General features: G+C 47.6%; 1 protein-coding gene across 1 annotated transcript in view; it reads left to right on the top strand.

Annotated features, from left to right (window-relative positions):
* Positions 1-17,558, top strand: part of LOC144819200 (uncharacterized) — a 115,974-nt gene that overhangs the window by 45,707 nt on the left and 52,709 nt on the right. Inside the window, exon 2 of the mRNA XM_078677175.1 lies at positions 4,550-4,921. Coding sequence (XP_078533301.1) covers positions 4,550-4,921 — 372 coding nt within the window. The remainder of the gene's footprint in view (positions 1-4,549; positions 4,922-17,558) is intronic.

The following is a 17,558-nucleotide window of genomic DNA, read 5'->3' as shown; positions in this document are numbered from 1 at the left end:
TGGCGCGTGGTGTCGCCTCTGGACTATTCGCTTAATGGTTCTCCACTCCAGGCCGTCGCCGACGGCTTTTGTAGACTTTCTGACGCCCAAAAACCCTACTAGAAGGCAGCCCAAAGTAGCCCAACATTGCTACTTTTGGGGAAGGAGGGACAGGAACGGCGCCAAGCAGACGGCGAAATGCATTGTGGGTTTGTTGCTGCAGCCGTTTGTCCTGTAAATAGTTGTTTAATATTTTTGTTCAAATAAAAACGTTTAACCTGTTACTTTGCTGTCGTGGTGTATATTTCTAATATTTGCCTAGGGTTTGTCGTTAATTGGGCGGGGTGTTCGGTGGAGCCGAGTTGTCTCGCAGTCATCATGGCGTTGAGTTCGGCTTTCCTCACTAGTTTCATATTTCCTGAGGGGTTGTTCCTAATGTTTCCATTTCAGTGAGGTTGAAAAGAGATCTCATCAGTGGCCTACTGATTTTACTCGATTCCTTTCGTTTTTCCTAACGATTTTTATGTTCTTTTATTTGCTAGCACGATACAGCGGCTAATCCGCATCTTCTTTATATATGTCGTTTTTATTAGGGGTGTCCTCCGGTGGAGCCAGGTGGTCTACCTCTAATAAACGGTCCGGGCTGAACCAACTACTGAGCAATGGGGGGAAGATAGGCATGACGGGTTACAACGGGGACAAAAGTCAGCACTACCTATCCTTCGCTACTTTGCGGAGACTAGGTAGAATATTTCTATTCTACAGTATTCGCAAATAGGGAATACCCAAAGTGAGAACCAATTCCAAACAGTCAAGTTCGGACAAACAATCAATCAATCAAATGAGGAATAAAATAGGCGCGACGGGTTACAACGGGGGCAAAAGCCTGCGCTACCTACCCTTCACTATCTGCAAAGAGAGAGGTCTTCCTGTTCCTCTCTGTTTGTAGGCAGAGAAGATCCTTTCCGAGAACCAATTCCGAACGGTCAATGTTCGGTCAAACAATCAATCAGTGGGGGATCAAAATAGGCACGACGGATTACAACGGGGGCAAAAGCCTGCGTTACCTATCCTTCACTATCTGCAAAGACTAAACAGAGTATGGCGACTCTGTGCTTGTTTGCAAATAGAGAATGATCCAAAGAGAACCAATTCCAAAACAATAAATGCTTGGATAACAATTAATCAAATGGAGAGGGAAGTAGGCGCGACGTGTTACAACGGGGGCAAAAGCCTGCGCTACCCACCCTTCACTATCTGCAAAGGGAGAATACTCCTATCCTTCCCCGTTTGTAGACAGAGAATCTCTCAGGACAAAACAATCAAATGCGTAATACTAGTATTTTCCAATGACAATCAAACAATCAATTCGCAATTTGTCGTGTTTACACGACCTTACCCGGACCGTATGGACGGTTTCTCGACTTCCGTTTCCAGCGCCCGATCGTCCTCTATTCTCCGTAATTGCTGTGGCACTCCTGATGGTTCCCAGTCAGGACCGTAGATCACTCGAGAGAGGTCTGCTCGGAACCAGTGAAGTTCGGATGATCGGCTGCCAGACAAGGGTCTATCGGGCAGAAGCTCTTCCCGATTGTTGCAGTCGTTCACTCTGTCGTTGGGACCTCTCTCACTGGATCCACGTGTCGCTGATGGGCCCCACGTGGGCGCCAATTGATGAAAAAGGGTTCAGGCAGATCAGGTCGTTTTACCCCTTTTCTAGGTTTGCCCGGCGTTAGCCGCTTCTCACCCAACTCAAGATTACCAAACAAAGAGGCAGGCGCTGGAGACTGGAAAGCGGGAAACAGGAGTTTATTTCCGACGGAACAGAACACGTCAAATCAGACAACAGGGTATCTTCTCGAGGTGCTCTCACAAGCTTCTCTACGGCTCTGTCTTTTATACACAGGTTTATGATGTACAAACATTCCTAATTGTAATAAAGACACTTTGAAGTACGAAAAGGCATGCTTGGAATCCCAGCTTCAGGCCTATTCCCATACCGGCCGCTCTGATGTTGTTTTCCCCTCCCAAATGTAACATGTGATCGTAATCTGCAGCCGGACGTCCCAACAGGACACGAGGGCAAGGGGGGGTGGTCAGATCTAAGGTTGGGCAGGCGATAAGATCATGTTTTGCCATGCGGGGCCGGAGGGGGCACATCCACGAGACCTAGTTTTATGATATCGGACTGGGTCGAGAGGCCAGGTGTAGCCGGGGGGGGGGGTCATCAGAAGAGAGGAAGGGTGTTCCTGGGAGGAATGCAGGAGTGTCGGTCGGATCTAGGGGTGTGAAGGCCTTGATTAATCATCCGCTCCTCCGATGTGAGGCGAGGTCCTACTGTAGGGAGCAATAAACTGCATCTGTTGGACTTGGCGATGGCCTGGGAACAGGCCGGGCAATCGGGTAGGGAGGAAGAAGTTACCAAAAGGGCTTGTTCTATGGGTAGGATGAAAGAGCGAGGGGGCAGGGGTTCAGCATGGAGGCGGGGTCGTGTTTAGTGGTGCGTTCATGGCCCGAACAGGAGAGACCGGGGGCTGTCGGGGCGCGGGGAGGATACTTGCGAGGCGGGAGGGGGGAGAGAGAGATGCAGGCTATTGGCAGTGGGCAGAGAGGTCATGACACACAAAATGGCTAGTATCTAGGTTTGTGATGGGGCCTAAAATGGGACAAGATGGCGGGGCCACAGTGCAGTGACTTTCGCTTTACCTTCGACAGGGGTGAGGGTGAACACAAATGAACGCCGCTTATATACATATACATTGTCATTTTCCACACACCTCCCCAGCCCCTGTCATCCAGAGCCAGACATGAAACACACAACAGGCAGGCACAAAGACACATAGCAAACAGAAATGCCCACTTCAAAAGTGTCATTTCTAAAATAGTGATTATAAATCTGCGAACACCATTATGCAGCATTTATTTCCACTATACCAAACATACCAAACTTGATCACGCTACTCCTCTCATGTCAGGAATTACCACTGAAACACAAATCAGGGAATCCCTAATGCATTTCTATGAGAGGGCAACCTCACAGTAGAGAAAAAACATATAGGCTGTTTGTCACTACCAGGACACGTCGCACAGTTAAGGCACATGTCTTACCTTTTACCTGCAGCGCACCCTGCTCATAGGGCTAGCTAGGGCCTACCTTAGGGCTGACTTATAAGTAGTAAAAGAGGAGTCAAAGACGTGGCACCCACTTTATGTGCTACGCCACAGTGGCAGTAAACTCTGTGCGCAGGCCCTGCATTGGCCGAGGCCCAAGACAGGTTTGAAAGGCCACTTTGGTGGGTGGCGCAAGCAGCGCTGCAAGCCTACCAGTAGCATTTCATTTACTGTGCCCTGGGTATATAAGATACCACTTTACAAGGGACTGAGAAGTAAATTAAATATCCCAAACAGGTATAGACCAATCTTACCGCGTTTACCATAGAGAGCATATGCCTTTTACCATTGGACAGCAGTGATAGAGTGCCCAGAGTCCTAAAACCACCAATACCAGGTCAGAAAAAATACTAGGAGGAAGGCAAAAAGTTCAGGGATGACCCTGTAAAAAGGGCCAAGTCCAACACCCCCGCTCGGCCCTAGTTGGGGCCTTTTGCTGCTGCCAAATGCACCAAAAGTACAGAGCATATCTCACTGTCATATTCAGGGTTTACCAATGTTTCTCAAGTGGCCACCTTATGTCCCTAATGACTTAATGTAGTTAGCACCTACCTTACTCATGAGAATAATAAATTCTGGGTGCTTATTTACAAGCCCATTGCACCAGCGATGCGCCATTTTTGTTTATGCACCGGCAGCGCAATGGCCTTGACCATATTTACAAGGCCACGTAGAGTCAACCTGCGTTTCTTTATATGGCCTTGTAAATATGGCCCCTTATGCGTGTAGCTGTTGGTCTTCCCATGCAGCATCTAAGGAACTTGCCGGATTCCCTGATTTACAACATTTTGTAAAACCTGGGATGCGTCAGAATCCTACGCCTCCCCGGGAGAGGCATATGAATAGCGCAAGGAGGAGAAATACTTTGATCTCTCTTCGTTTTTTTTCTCTTTCTATGTGTGCTGCTTTCTGCAGCATGCATGGAAAGAGCAAAACACCTTTGATTATTGTTTTTGGTCAGAAAGGGGTCCCTTCCCACACATAAAGAATCATCCTCGTAGCGCAAACAACCTTGCAAAATGACGCAAGGGTGTCTGCGCTGGCCCATAGCAGCCAATTACGTGCCAGCACAGGGAAAAGCAGAGACACATCGTATTGTTGTTAATCTGATGCCTCCCTGTGCTTTGAAAATGACGCAGCACCGCGCTTTTAAATGACCTGTGGTGTCGCGCTGCGTCATTTTCTTGTAGAGGCCCTGGATATGTTATGGATTTCCTTCTGCTGTCCATTTGTGAGAAACAATGCTTCTCTGTTGGCTTCGCTTCATGTTGGGAGTAAGTAATGTTATGCTTGGCCAAAAGTTGACCTTAGATCTTACTTGCTTTTGTGGTGCTCAGAATGCTGGTAATGGACTGAGTTTTTGTATTCTAATTTCAAGGCCTGTGATCTGTGTCCACAGCATCTGAACAGACATCGAAGCCTGGGTGGGCCATGAACGTCAGTCGATTTGTGCAAGCGACACCAGGAAGCAATGTGACTTTACCATGCACCATTACCCATCCTCTGAAAAACTACACTGGAAATATCACCACCATGTGGAAGAGGGATGGTTCTAGGTTTTTTACCTGCTTCTTTTCAAACAGTAAACCCACCTGCCTGCCGGCTGGAGGCAGTCGCTACCAGATCATCGGAAACCCGCGAGAAGGTGACCTCACCCTGCAGATAACCAATGTGTCTCTTGAAGACTCCTGGGCTTACCAGTGCCGCATTGAGTTTGAAAAGAAGGACGATGCCTATGAGAACAGACTCAGGACACTCCTCCTCGTCTCAGGTAGGTGTCATACCTCCCCGCCGGTTGTCGTCTAAATTCCTTTTTCCTTCTCCTAGATCCCTTCTTTGTACAATAGTCTTGCATCTCTCTCAGTCTATCCAATAATCAATCCATGATCCCAATCACTCCAGCAACGCAGTTTCCCAAATTCCCGCCTTTACCCGTTTCTTAATCCATCTGAGTCTGTAGCACGGTTGAGCTTCTCGAAGCTCAACTATGAGGCCTTCACTCCATATCTCTCCTTCATTTACTGCTTTAACGCGGACTCCCTCTCCCCAAATGGCACACCTCTCCTCCACTCCTAATCATGTTCTCCTCACTCTGCCCATATCTCTTCTACTCATTCACTCTCCAGCATATGCTCTTTCACCCATTCATTCCATCTTCCACCACCTTCTCACTCGGCATACATCTCATGCTCTTATTCCATCTTTCATTATACTCTATGTCCTTAATTACCTGATACTTAGGGACCCATTGATGATCTCAGGTGGATCGCCACTGCCCGCATGACGGTGGCAATCCACCCGAGATCCGTCCTCGCCCGCCACCCATTTCCCCCGCCATAGTAATATGGCGGGGGGATCGCGGCGGATGGAAAAACCATTTGTCGCTTTTCATATGGTGGCGGTGTCTGTCAGACACAGCCAGCCATATTATCATGGGGGTGGAAACATGCCTTTTCGTGGCGGCATTTCCGCCACAGAAAGGCATGCGGTAATTGCTTGCGGGTCCCGTTGCATGCCCCCAGGGACTCTGGGGGGGTGGGGTGCGCACAGTTCCATGCACAACATGCCTTCCTGTCTTTGTGGAGGGCGGTGCTGAGTGCACCGCCCGCGACAATGACAGGAATGCAGGATGCACCCGCCACTGTGGCGGGCGCATCCTAATGGCCCCCACGGGACCTTCGCCCTTATGGCGGGTGGTCCCATTTCCCGATAGGATGGCGGGTGGACAAAGTCCGCCCGCCATGGTAATGACCCCCTAAGTCTTCTTCCATGTTCTCACTCTACCCATCTCTAGCACTCTCCTTCCTTTCCTTGCCATATTCAATGGCCTTACCTACCTACTCATTCCATTTTCTCACATCTTCTCACTCTGCCTATATCTCATGCTCTTGTTCCATCCCTTACTATACTCTACGTCCATACTTACCCAACATTCAATCTTCTTCCTTATCCTCACTCTACCCATACCTAGCACTCTTATTCCTTACCTACCTACCACACTGTCACTCATTCTCATGCTCTCACTTCACCTTTAGCTCATACCCTCACTGTATTCCTTATCAAGCCCTTACTCTGCCCATTGCTCTCACTCTAATCCTATTTCTCAACCAGCATCAGTGGTACCTTAAGGCAGGACTAGGCTGCCACCAAAGGCGCAAACAGATGTGCAATGCCAACGTTCTCCAAGAAGCATCAATTAGGAAGCATTTCCTCAGCTTGGGCTCCAAACATCCTTGTAGCAGCCCTACACATAGCACAAGCTGAGACATGTCCTAACATCAATTTGTTGCGCACACTTCCACACCACAAGCCGCAAGTGTGACTCCAAAATAGAGGATCTACCATTGCGTTCGACGGATGGTAAGAGTGCCAAGTGTTTGTGGTGGTCAGACCTGCCCTTGTGTATCATGGATTGTATCTTGTCAATAAAGTAGTGGAGGAATCACTCGCCTTCAGTGAGTCAGAGGAGGGATTTCGGGTGTGGGACGAATGTGTCAGAGGAAGGACTAAGAAGGCTTAGGTGCAGTGTGGATTTAATTTTGTTGGCTAAAGTCTGATTTAGCCGATATTTTTGTCATTCTTTCAATTTGATGTGAACTACAGGAGATATGCTGTTCACCATTCAGTTTCACACTATTTTATTGCACCTGGAGTTTGAAAACCACGGTTGGCTTAGGTTTTTTTGGAGATATTTTTAATTAGAGATGACTTTCTCATCAATGACATTCCCACAGTTCTTGGCAGTGTCACTGAAGACAGCTCATTCTGTAATGGTTTTAATTAGGGGTGGGCGTAGTTCGCGAAGTAGCGCTACGCGAAGTGTACTTTGCACTACGCGAGCTGCGTAGTAGCATGTTCGCACTGTGCAAGATGCGTTTTCAATGATTGCACAGTGCCGACAAGCATCCGGCACTGTGCAAACATTGAAAACGGTATCTTGCACAGTGCGAGCTGTAGTTTTCAGCAGCTCGAGTAGATTTTTACTCGAGCGGCAGCTTTCTCAACGCGGACTGGTAGTTTATCATCGCGAGCGGTCGCGAGCATGCGCGACCACTCGCAATGAGAAACCTGACCTCCCCACGTTGAGAATCTCGCCGGGAGGTTTATTTTCCACGCTCGCGATCGGCAACTTGATGTTGCTGATCGCGAACGAGGAAAAAGTCTCGCTGGGATGTCATTTTGCTTGCTCGCGGTTGCCAATATGACATTGACGACCGCGACCAAGCAAAAAATGACTGCTGCGCTACGCGTGTTCGCACTGTGCTACGTGCAGCTCGCGTAGTGTGAAATTGCGCAAACTTCACAAACTTCGCCTGCGAAGCGTAGTGCTTCGCCCAGGATTAGTTTTAATCTAGGAGTGACGACGCCTTGGAGTTGGTAGGTGCACATTTTATCGCTGCAATGCAACATTTCCAGACATGGGGGTTGGTGGTCATGGCTGACGTGGAGACGAGGATGTGGAACAGAATGTAGCAGTGCTCTGCAAAGTTCCATGCATGGGGAGAACCCTCTGTCAATGTATGTCAAGTCAAGTCAAGTCAAGGAATTTATATAGCGCGCTACATACCCAGGGGGTCTCAAGGCGCTTGAAGAAGGGTGGGGAATTACTTGTCGAATATCCAAGTTTTAAGTTGCTTTCTGAATGCTAGGTGGTTCTGAGTGAGACGAAGGTGAGTGGGAAGTGAGTTCCAGGTTTTAGCTGCCAGGTAGGAGAAGGATCTACCTCCCATGGTGGTTTTGTTGATGCGAGGTACGGTAGCAAGGGCTTGGCTGGAGGATCGTAGCTGGCGGGGGGGGGTGTAGAAGGAGAGTCTTGTGTTGAGGCATTCGGGTCCGAGTTCGTAAAGTGCCTTGTGTGCGTGTGTCAGGAGGCGGAAAGTAATCCTCTTATTGACGGGAAGCCAGTGGAGGTTTTTCAGGTGACCGGAGATGTGGTCTTTACGCGGGATGTCTAGTATGAGTCTGGCTGATGCGTTCTGGATGCGTTGGAGTTTTTTCTGGAGTTTTGCGGTGGTACCGGCGTATAGGGTGTTTCCGTAGTCCAGGCGGCTTGTAACCAGTGCATGGGTGACCGTTTTTCTGGTTTCGGTGGGGATCCAGCGAAATGTTTTTTTGAGCATGCGAAGAATGTTGAAGCAGGATGATGAGACGGCGCTGACCTGTTTGTTCATAGAGAGTGAGGAGTCCAGGATGACGCCCAGGTTCCGTGCGTGGTCCGTCGGGATGGGTGCTTTTCCAAGGGCCTCCGGCCACCAGGAGTCGTCCCAGGCGGAGGGGGAGGTACCTAAGATAAGGACTTCTGTTTTGTCTGAGTTCAGTTTCAGACGGCTGTGCTTCATCCACTCGGCTACTTCTTTCATTCCTTCGTGTAGGTTGGTTTTGGCGGTGTTAGGGTCTTTGGTGAGTGAGAGGATCAGTTGAGTGTCGTCAGCGTAGGAGATGAGGTTGAGGTTGTGTTGGCGTGCGATGGCCGCGAGGGGGCTCATGTATACGTTGAAGAGGGTGGGGCTGAGTGAGGATCCTTGTGGTACGCCGCAGATGACTTCAGTGGCCTCTGACTTGAATGGTGGGAGGCGGACTCTCTGGGTTCTTCCGGTGAGGAACGAGGTGATCCCTTCCAGTGCTTTTCCTTGGATTCCGATGTTTCTGAGGTGCTGTAGAAGGGTGCTATGGCAGACTGTGTCGAAGGCTGCGGAGAGGTCAAGGAGGATGAGGGCGACTGTGTCTCCATTGTCCAGTAGAGTTCGAATGTCGTCTGTTGCTGCGATGAGGGCGGTCTCCGTGCTGTGTTTGGCTCGGAAGCCGGACTGTGAGGGGTCGAGGGATTTGTTGGTTTCGAGGAAGGCTGGTTGTTGACAGCTTTCTCGATGACTTTGGCTGGGAATGGAAGGAGCGAGATGGGGCGGTAGTTTTTGAGTTCGGTGGGGTCAGCTGTGGGTTTTTTCAGAAGGGCGCTAAGTTCGGCGTGTTTCCAGCTTTCCGGGAAGGTGGCGGAGTTGAGGGAGCAGTTGATGACATCTCGGAGGTGTGGTGCTATTATGGAGTCTGCTTTGTTGAAGATGTGGTGAGGGCATGGGTCTGTGGGGGATCCTGAGTGGATGGAGTTCATCAGGCGGATGGTGTCTTCAGTGGAGATTGGGTTCCAGTCATTAAGGATGTTCAAGGGGGGTGAAGGTCCTGCAGATTGTTGGGTGGGTTGGTCTCCGGGTTGGTTGTCGAAGCTGTTGTGGATGTTTGCGATTTTGTTGTGGAAGAACGAAGCTAGGGAGTCGCAGAGGGCTTGAGAGGGGGTGATGTCGTTGGAGTTGGCTGAGGGATTGGTAAATTCTTTGACGATGTTGAATAATTCCTTGCTGTTGTGGGCGTTGTTGTCTAGTCTGTCTTTGAATGCAGCTTTCTTGGCAGATCAGATTAGTTGGTGGTGTGTGCGGGTGGCGTTTTTGAAGGCGTCCCTGGTGCTGGTGTTTGGGTCTTTTTTCCAGGCCTTCTCGAGGGAGCGACAGAGTTTCTTCGATTTCTTAAGATCATCGTTGAACCAGGAGGCGTTTTTGCTGCCTAGTTTGATTTGACGTTTTTTCAATGGTGCTAGGATGTCGGCGCTGTTGGATAGCCATTGGGTGAGGTTAATGGCTGCTTGGTTGGTGTTTGAGGAGTGGACAGGGGGGTTTTGAAGAAGCGATGAGGAGATCTGGTCGATGGTGATTTTGTTCCAATTTCTTCGCAGAGTAGGTTGAGGATGGTTGTGGGTTGTGGTCTTATTGTAGATAAAGTGAACGCAGTTGTGGTCCGTCCAATGCAAAGTTGTGGTGTGACTGAAGGAGATATGTTTGCTGGAGGTGAAGATAGGGTCGAGTGTGTGACCTGCGATGTGGGTGGGGGTAGTGACAAGTTGTTTGAGTCCGAGGTTGGCGAGATTGTCCAGAAGGGTGGTGGCGTTGCTGTCATTGCTCTTTTCCAAGTGAAAGTTGAGGTCTCCCAGTAGAATGTATTCCTCGGAGGGGAGGGCGTGTGGGGTGATAAAGTCAGTGAGGTCGTCGCTGAATTGTGCACGGGATCCTGGAGGTCGGTAGAGGAGGGTGCCTCTGAGTGTGGTCTTGGGATCGGTGTGGATCTGGAAGTGAAGGTGTTCGGCGCTGGTAAGGTTGACGTCTGAGCTGGTTGAGATGCGGATGGAGTTCTTATGGACGATAGCGATGCCTCCTCCTGTATGGTCGGTGCGGTCCTTACGGATGACCTTGTATCCTTCTGGGATGGCAATGGTGATGTCTGGGGCTGATGAGGCGTTCATCCATGTTTCTGTTAGGAAGGCGACGTCGGGAGAGATGGTGTCTAGTAGGTACCAGAGGTCAATGGCGTGTCTGTGGACTGAGCGGGTGTTGAGCAGGATGCACTTTAGGTGGTTGGAGTCAGATATGTGTTGTGTGTTCGTGGATGAGGCGTTGTTCTTGGAGCCGTCGAACTTGCAGGAGTTGCAGGAGAAGGGTCCATGGGTGTGTCCCGGAGCGGCTTGGACGCAGTAGGGGAGACGGCCGGGGTTTAGGGCTAAGAGGGTGGTGGCGTCGTAAGTAATGCGGGTGGGGTGGGTGGTGCGAGGGCCAGGGGGTCTGGCGCTGGGCGCGGTCTTGGCGCGGACGGGCGTAGACGGGCTTACCTTTGGCGCACCTTCGGCGCGGCCGCAGCGCGTGGACGCTGCGCGTTGGACATCCGTCTTAAATGGATAGTGGGGGGGGGGGGCGGAGCGTGGGAGGGGCAGCTGGGAGGGTAGGCGGGCCAAGGGAACACACAACAAACCAGACACCAAATGGAGAATGGAAAGTGAAAACAGAGCTCGGCTAAAACTAATTTCTATTTCCAAGTAATGTACCCAGTAAGGCAGCGTTAGAAATTCACAGAGCAGATGGCAGCAGCAGCCACAATTACGTCAACTTTCTATGTAATGCAGTCAAGCGTTACCAATGTAATATGTTACCAGTGCAAGCAGTCGGGCGCTAGGTATGAAACTTGCTTTTGAGACACGCGCTAAACTTTTCAAGCAATGCAGTCTGGCGCCAAATAGTCACAACAAGGCAATTAAGCGCTAGGTTTCCTTGCGCTACATGAATGAATAAAATATAGTTGGATGTATGGAACATCATTGACAGTTTGGGACATATCCACGAGCCCCTTGTGCCACCAGAGCAATTTTTTGTGAAGTTCCGGTGGCGCAATTCCCAATATTGTATCTATGAGGCCACACAAAGCCACCCTGTGTAACTTTGGATAGCCTCATAAATATGGGGTAAGACAAAGTAGCGCAAATCGCTGCCTTTCCTTACTTTGGCTTTGTAGCCATTCCAGTGGGGGTTCCCACGCAATATCCATGCAATTTAACGCTGCCCCAGATTTACGAGAGCAGGTAAACTTAGGGAAGCACCAAATCCTTACGCATCCCAAGGTGAGGCGTAACAATGAGAAATAACTTTCAGCAGCACACATGGAAATATGAAAAAGCAGATTATTTCTGTGCAGGGGCGGTGCCTCTCCTGGCACGAAAACAATCCTGCCGACAACACAGGCACCCTTGCACCACAGTGTAAAAGTCACTGTGTTGGCTCTAGGCTGCTGAAATGGCACCGGCTCAGAGAGAAAGGACAAGACTGCACCGTATTGCATAAATATTGTGTATTCCTGCCGTTTCACTTTGGCGAAGTGCAGCGCAACAAGCTGACTTGCTATGCTGCCCTATGCCAAATCCCAATAAATGAGGGCTTTTGTCTTTAAAGATTAGGCTGGGAGAATTTCTGATAAAGGTTGTGAAGCAACAATACATTGTCTAGGATTGGATATGATTTCCTCTTGGCATTGCATTTGTTACAATTAAAGTACCCTAGAAAGGTATTTTGTCTGAAGCACTTGGGTGGCAGTAACATATCCTGATAATTAGTTGATTAAATTAGATCTCAGTTTGGGGGTGATAGACGAAGTGCAGGTGCACAGTGCTGGATTGGGACAGCAAATCTGAGACATTTCAATGAGTTGTAGATTGTGTTGGTAGTTGATCCATCTCTGAGGGTGTTCTTGGTAATGACACCTATGCTGCCTCCTAATTTAGGTTGCCTAAGAGCACAGATGTTTTACTGACCTTGAGGAAGAGTGAGTCAAAGACAAACTGGACATGTGTGCTAAGCCTTGACTCACTGATGCATATCAAGTTGAAATCATAGTTAGATGGTACAAATGATGAGTATTTTTTAATTCATGTCTTTAGATCGTGAACTTTGGGGAGGAAGGAAGGAATACGGGGGCTACGGCGCATGGATGAGTTGAACAGCCGACTCACCTTGTGTGGTGTGGGTTAGAGAGGAGGTGCAGAGAGTTGAATGACTCACATAAGAGCTTAAAACTTCTGGGTATCTATGGGGTCTAGTAAGGTAGGTGGTGGCAAATTCCCAGAAATAATTTTGCTTCAAATTCCAAAGGCTGAGGTCAAAGTCAGTGTTTGGACAAAATATCAGAATAAAAAATATTGTGTGGCAGAATATTGTGATGGTCATTTTCTATGGGTAAGTACAGTTTTACTGTATATAACTCCACATATATGTACCTTGACAATATATTTATCTTCAAGGTAAGTAGATCTGGAGTTAAGAAAAATTAATTTATACTTACCTATTTGCACTTACCTTCTTGATATTCTTGCCCTCAATATAGTCACTGGACTGTAGAGAGAAAGAGATGAGTCGATAGACTGCAATGGGAAGTACAGCTGAGAAGAATTGGATATGTGATCTATAGCGCCTGGATACTCTCACCAGTGATTAACTGCACTATACAAATCCAGGTTGAATGATTGATATACAGAGACAAACACTTCAGTTTGTTGGTGAGTTCAGCAATGGGTTAACTTGAGAGTGTTCCGGGTATGTTGTGGGAGAAAGGGGAGTCCCAGAGAGTTGCATAACAACACTTAGCCAGGTTTTAAAAACAAGGGGGCATATGTAGGTAGCCGCTTGCGATTCGCAAACGCCGAAATTGGGCGAATTTCCACGTTTGCGAATCGCAAACGGCGTTTTGATATGTAGGTGCCACCTAGCAAAATAAGGTATCGCAAAAATTGTGATTCCTTATTTTGCTTATAGCATTTAAGGAATCGCAATTTTGCGATTCCTTAAATGCTATGTAGGGGTGCTTTAAAATTTGCAATTTTTGCATAAGGAATTGCAAAATACCACCTACTTCAAGTAGATGGTATTTTGCGATTTCCTTTAAAAATGCTTTTTGTTTTTTAAATTCAAAGTGCCATGTGGCGCACAGACATGCCCTTAGGGCATGTATGTGCGCCACATGTACTTACAGGCACATTCCAGGGGTGCAACAGGTGTCCTTTGGACACCCTGGCACCCTTGGAATTGCGATTCTCAAATTGCGATTTTCACACAGAAAATCGCAATTTGAGAATGTATCCCCATTCATTTCTTTGGGCCTTTTGGCCCATAGGAATGTATGGGACACTCATTCCTTAATTGCGATTCGCGAGTTGCTAATCGCAAATAAGGAATGTTAAAGATTCGCAAAAAAATTGCGAATTTTTACCTACATTCCATATTGCTATTCTCAAATAGCGATTCCTTAAAAATCGCTTTTTGGGAATCGCAAAATGGAAATTACCTACATATGCCCCAAGATCCTCATATGAAAATAGGTCCTCCGCATCGGTGGACGGAAGTCATCGATGTAAGTCATCAGAGATAATTCCACTGCCAGATTGCTAGGTTGACTTCAGATGAATATAAAGAAGCTGTCTGTAGATTGGAAGCAACATATGCCAAGGAAGAGAATTTGGTTATGAATTGATATACATCTTATACTCAGCATCAACAAAAATTATGCATCCATAGATGAGTTCCTAGCTAGACTTTGGGAATTGTCTATCAAATGCAAATTTGGTGCCTTGACGGATGAACTGATCAGAGTTCAGTTAATTGTCAAATACAATAATAAGAAAATTCAAGAGAAGCTTTTGGCAGCCAATAACCCCACTTTGAAGGCGGCCATTGATTTGGCCAAAGTTGTGGAGCAATCTGAAATATGGCTGCAAGAGTTGGAAAAGAAAAACTAAGGGTAGGAAGTGGCTGAGATATCTGAGAGTGGCGATTATAGTGAAATTGAAGCGGTGTTGAGCCTGCAGTGAAGAATAAAAATAGAGTGGGACAGAAATTCATGCAGGCCAGATGGAGTCCATGAACGTGCAACAGGTGTGGGGGTACTAGTCACACAGCTGATTCAAAATATTGTTATGCTACCAACAAAAAATGCATGAAATGTGATTGAACAGGACATTATGCCAGAATGTGTAGGACAAAGGGACGTGTTAAAGTGGCAGTGGCACATGATTCTGTGATTGTTGATGGCACCCACCTAGATAGGATGCTTAGGGCCCGATGTAGGTAATCCCAGATTACCGATTCTTAAATACCGAATCATACCGATTCGGTATTTAAGAACAGGCAAATGGGATGTAGGTAATTTTTCTTAAATAATTACCGAATCGGTAAGTTTCGGTAATTACCGAATCGGTATTTACCGATTCGGTAATTGCCATTCATTCCTATGGGCCATCAGACCCATAGGAATGGATGTCAATTACCGAATTGGTAAATACCGATTCGGTAAATGGGGGAAACATTGAAGGGAGGCAGGGTGTCACTTTGACACCCTGTTGCACCCCTCAAATGTGTATGGGTGCACATGTTGCCGACATTTCTGAAACATGGCACTGTTGGAAAAGCAAAAAAAATGCTTTTTCCAAGGTTTTCATTATTTACCACCAACTTCTAGTTGGTGGTAAATAACGAATCCTAAGATGGGAAAAGCAGTCATTTGAGTGCTCCCTACATTTCAGATTCGGTAATTTACCGATTCGGTGTTTTAAGAATCGGTAATTTACCGAATTCTTAAATACCGATTCGGTAAATTAACGAATCTGAAATGAAGCCACCTACATATGAAAAGCCTAATTCCGGTCGGTAACGGCCAAAATACGGTAATTTCGGGCGTTACCGACCGGAATTACGCTTCCTACATCCGGCCCTTAGTGTGGGAGAAGATGTTGAGACATTGGTTGAAGACAGGAAGAAGAAAAGACCTAAAGCGATTTTTGAGACTGATGGGCATTTCATCCTACTTATGGTGGATACGGGTTCCAGGTATAAAATAATTCTGGTGTGTATTTGAGCGAGGGTGGGAAGGTAAAGTCTTGAAACCAAAGGATATTTCCCCAGGTGGGTACCAAGGTAAGTCTATTGACATTGTAGGGTACTATGATGCTCATATTGAGAATTTTGCAACTGATCTATACAAGGAAAAGTGTATGCGGCAGAGCAGGGATCCCCTGATTTCAGGTTGAGTACACCAATATGACCTCTATGTCATAGTAAATCCTAGAGCTCCCACACAGGTCATGTTGGTTGAGCATAAAAGTCTTATGGATATATTTTGTGGTGCAGATCCAGTGTTTAAGAAGCAAATCTTAGCAAAGAAATACTTCCCTTGTGGGTCCACCCATGTTTACAAAATGGTGTTTCGTAGTGATGTTGCGCAAAAGCTCTGCATCTCTGGTGGTTTGTGACACACCCGCAGCCAAGACAACACCCAGACTGCAGATTAAGAAGTCCACCGCATCTTCGTATCCACCTGGACCACCCATCCCTGCTCCAATGTAGTTGAAGGCTCACCTCTTTGAAGAACACAACATCATAATGGATTAACAGTCCACAATCTAGATATCTCCCTCATTACTCATTGACTTTCTGCTTGTCTTTAACCCAGTCCAGCACTTTGCTGTCTTTTGGCTAGATTTGCACTATAGAAATACCACATACACAACATTGTTTTGTATGAATTTCCACCCTGCATTGTTAGAAGGACTTCTTCTGAGATGTGTCACCCAGGGGGTCATTATGAAGTTTCATTCTCTTGCAGCTCATCACTTGTCTTACCCACTCCCCTTTAAGGTTTCCTTATCCTGGTGGGATAGATATGCGTTCCTTGTATAAGTGCAGTGTCGGATTTTCTGGTCGCCAAGTGTCATAGGCCTGTTTTTGTGTTTGATGTAATTTGTCCTCCCTTTTCATTTTCACCGTCCATCTTGCACCGTCCATCGTCCATAGCAAGTGTCATTTCTGCATTATTAACGCCCACATTCCTTTTGAATGCTTACCGGTTTGCTCCTTGGTTTTCCATTGTTTGATGGCAAGAGAAAAAGCACGATTTTAATCTGTATCCAGTGGGTTGGCCTACATTTTTTTTAAATTTACAATGTATTTTTCTGTTTATTTTCACTCTTTTTATGTTTGCCTCTATACATACCGAGCAGGGGCGGCCTTCGGCATGTGCAAGCTGTGCACCTGCACAGGGCCACCAAACCCCAGGGGCCACCACGCCAATATATATCCTTAATTAATAATCCTCTAAGGATGGATACATATTTGGTGGCGGTCCCTGGCAGGGATTTGGCGGCCTCCGGCTCTGTTCCACTTCCTAAACACCCTGACCCGCCCCCCCTCTTCACTGGCCTCCGCGCTCCGCCCCGCCGGGGCCCCCTCTTCCGGGGCCACCTACCTACGCTCCCTGCCCAGGGCCGCCATGAGCCTAGAGCCGCCCCTGTACCGAGGTGTCCATATGATATCTCCTTTTAGAGAAGAAAGCAAGGCCGGACTGGAAACCAAAACCAGCCCTGGCAATGTGCTCGGCCGGCCCCCCCTCGGAGGGGGGGCAAACACTTTGCCAGGGCCGCTTTTCGGCCGATTTTGGCTCTGTAACAAAAACGGCCCCCAGGGCCCAAACCGGCCCCCACCCTTGCGGCCGACCGGGGGATTGCCCGGTGCCCGCAATGGCCAGTCCCGGCCTGGAAGGAAGAAAGGGGGCCATGGACGTATTATCCATAATTGTCAAAATATTGATTGACTGAGCACAGGAGGAAATACATTTTCATAATTTCGGATTGGAGCTTAGGTTTCTTACCACAATAAAGTAGCATGCGATCTTTGTATTAGTGATCCTGTCAAAATACTGCTGCCTTCACACAATGCAGGGCACGCAGGCATTTTATGAAACGGCCACTGTATTTGATCGTGTTTGCCTCGCAGAGCTCGACCAACGGTAGCGGGAATTCCTCATATCCAGTCGCATGCAAATTGGTATTACGTGGACCCGTATTTGCTATGAAATATAAACAAATGCAGTCAAATGTAGTACTTGATAGCACTGCATACAAAAAAAAAATACATAATTTTGCAAAAAGTCAAAATGTCCAATCTTTCGAAAACCACAAAGTATAAACATGTAGGGGCATATTATCAAGATGTGCGTTAAAAAACGCACATCGCACATTTCCCTATCGCCGGATTTTATCGCCGTGATAGCGCGTT

This window comes from Lissotriton helveticus, chromosome 2_1 (genome assembly GCF_964261635.1).
Source record: "Lissotriton helveticus chromosome 2_1, aLisHel1.1, whole genome shotgun sequence".
NCBI lineage: Eukaryota > Metazoa > Chordata > Amphibia > Caudata > Salamandridae > Lissotriton > Lissotriton helveticus.
This window is presented reverse-complemented; position numbering and strand designations above follow the sequence as displayed.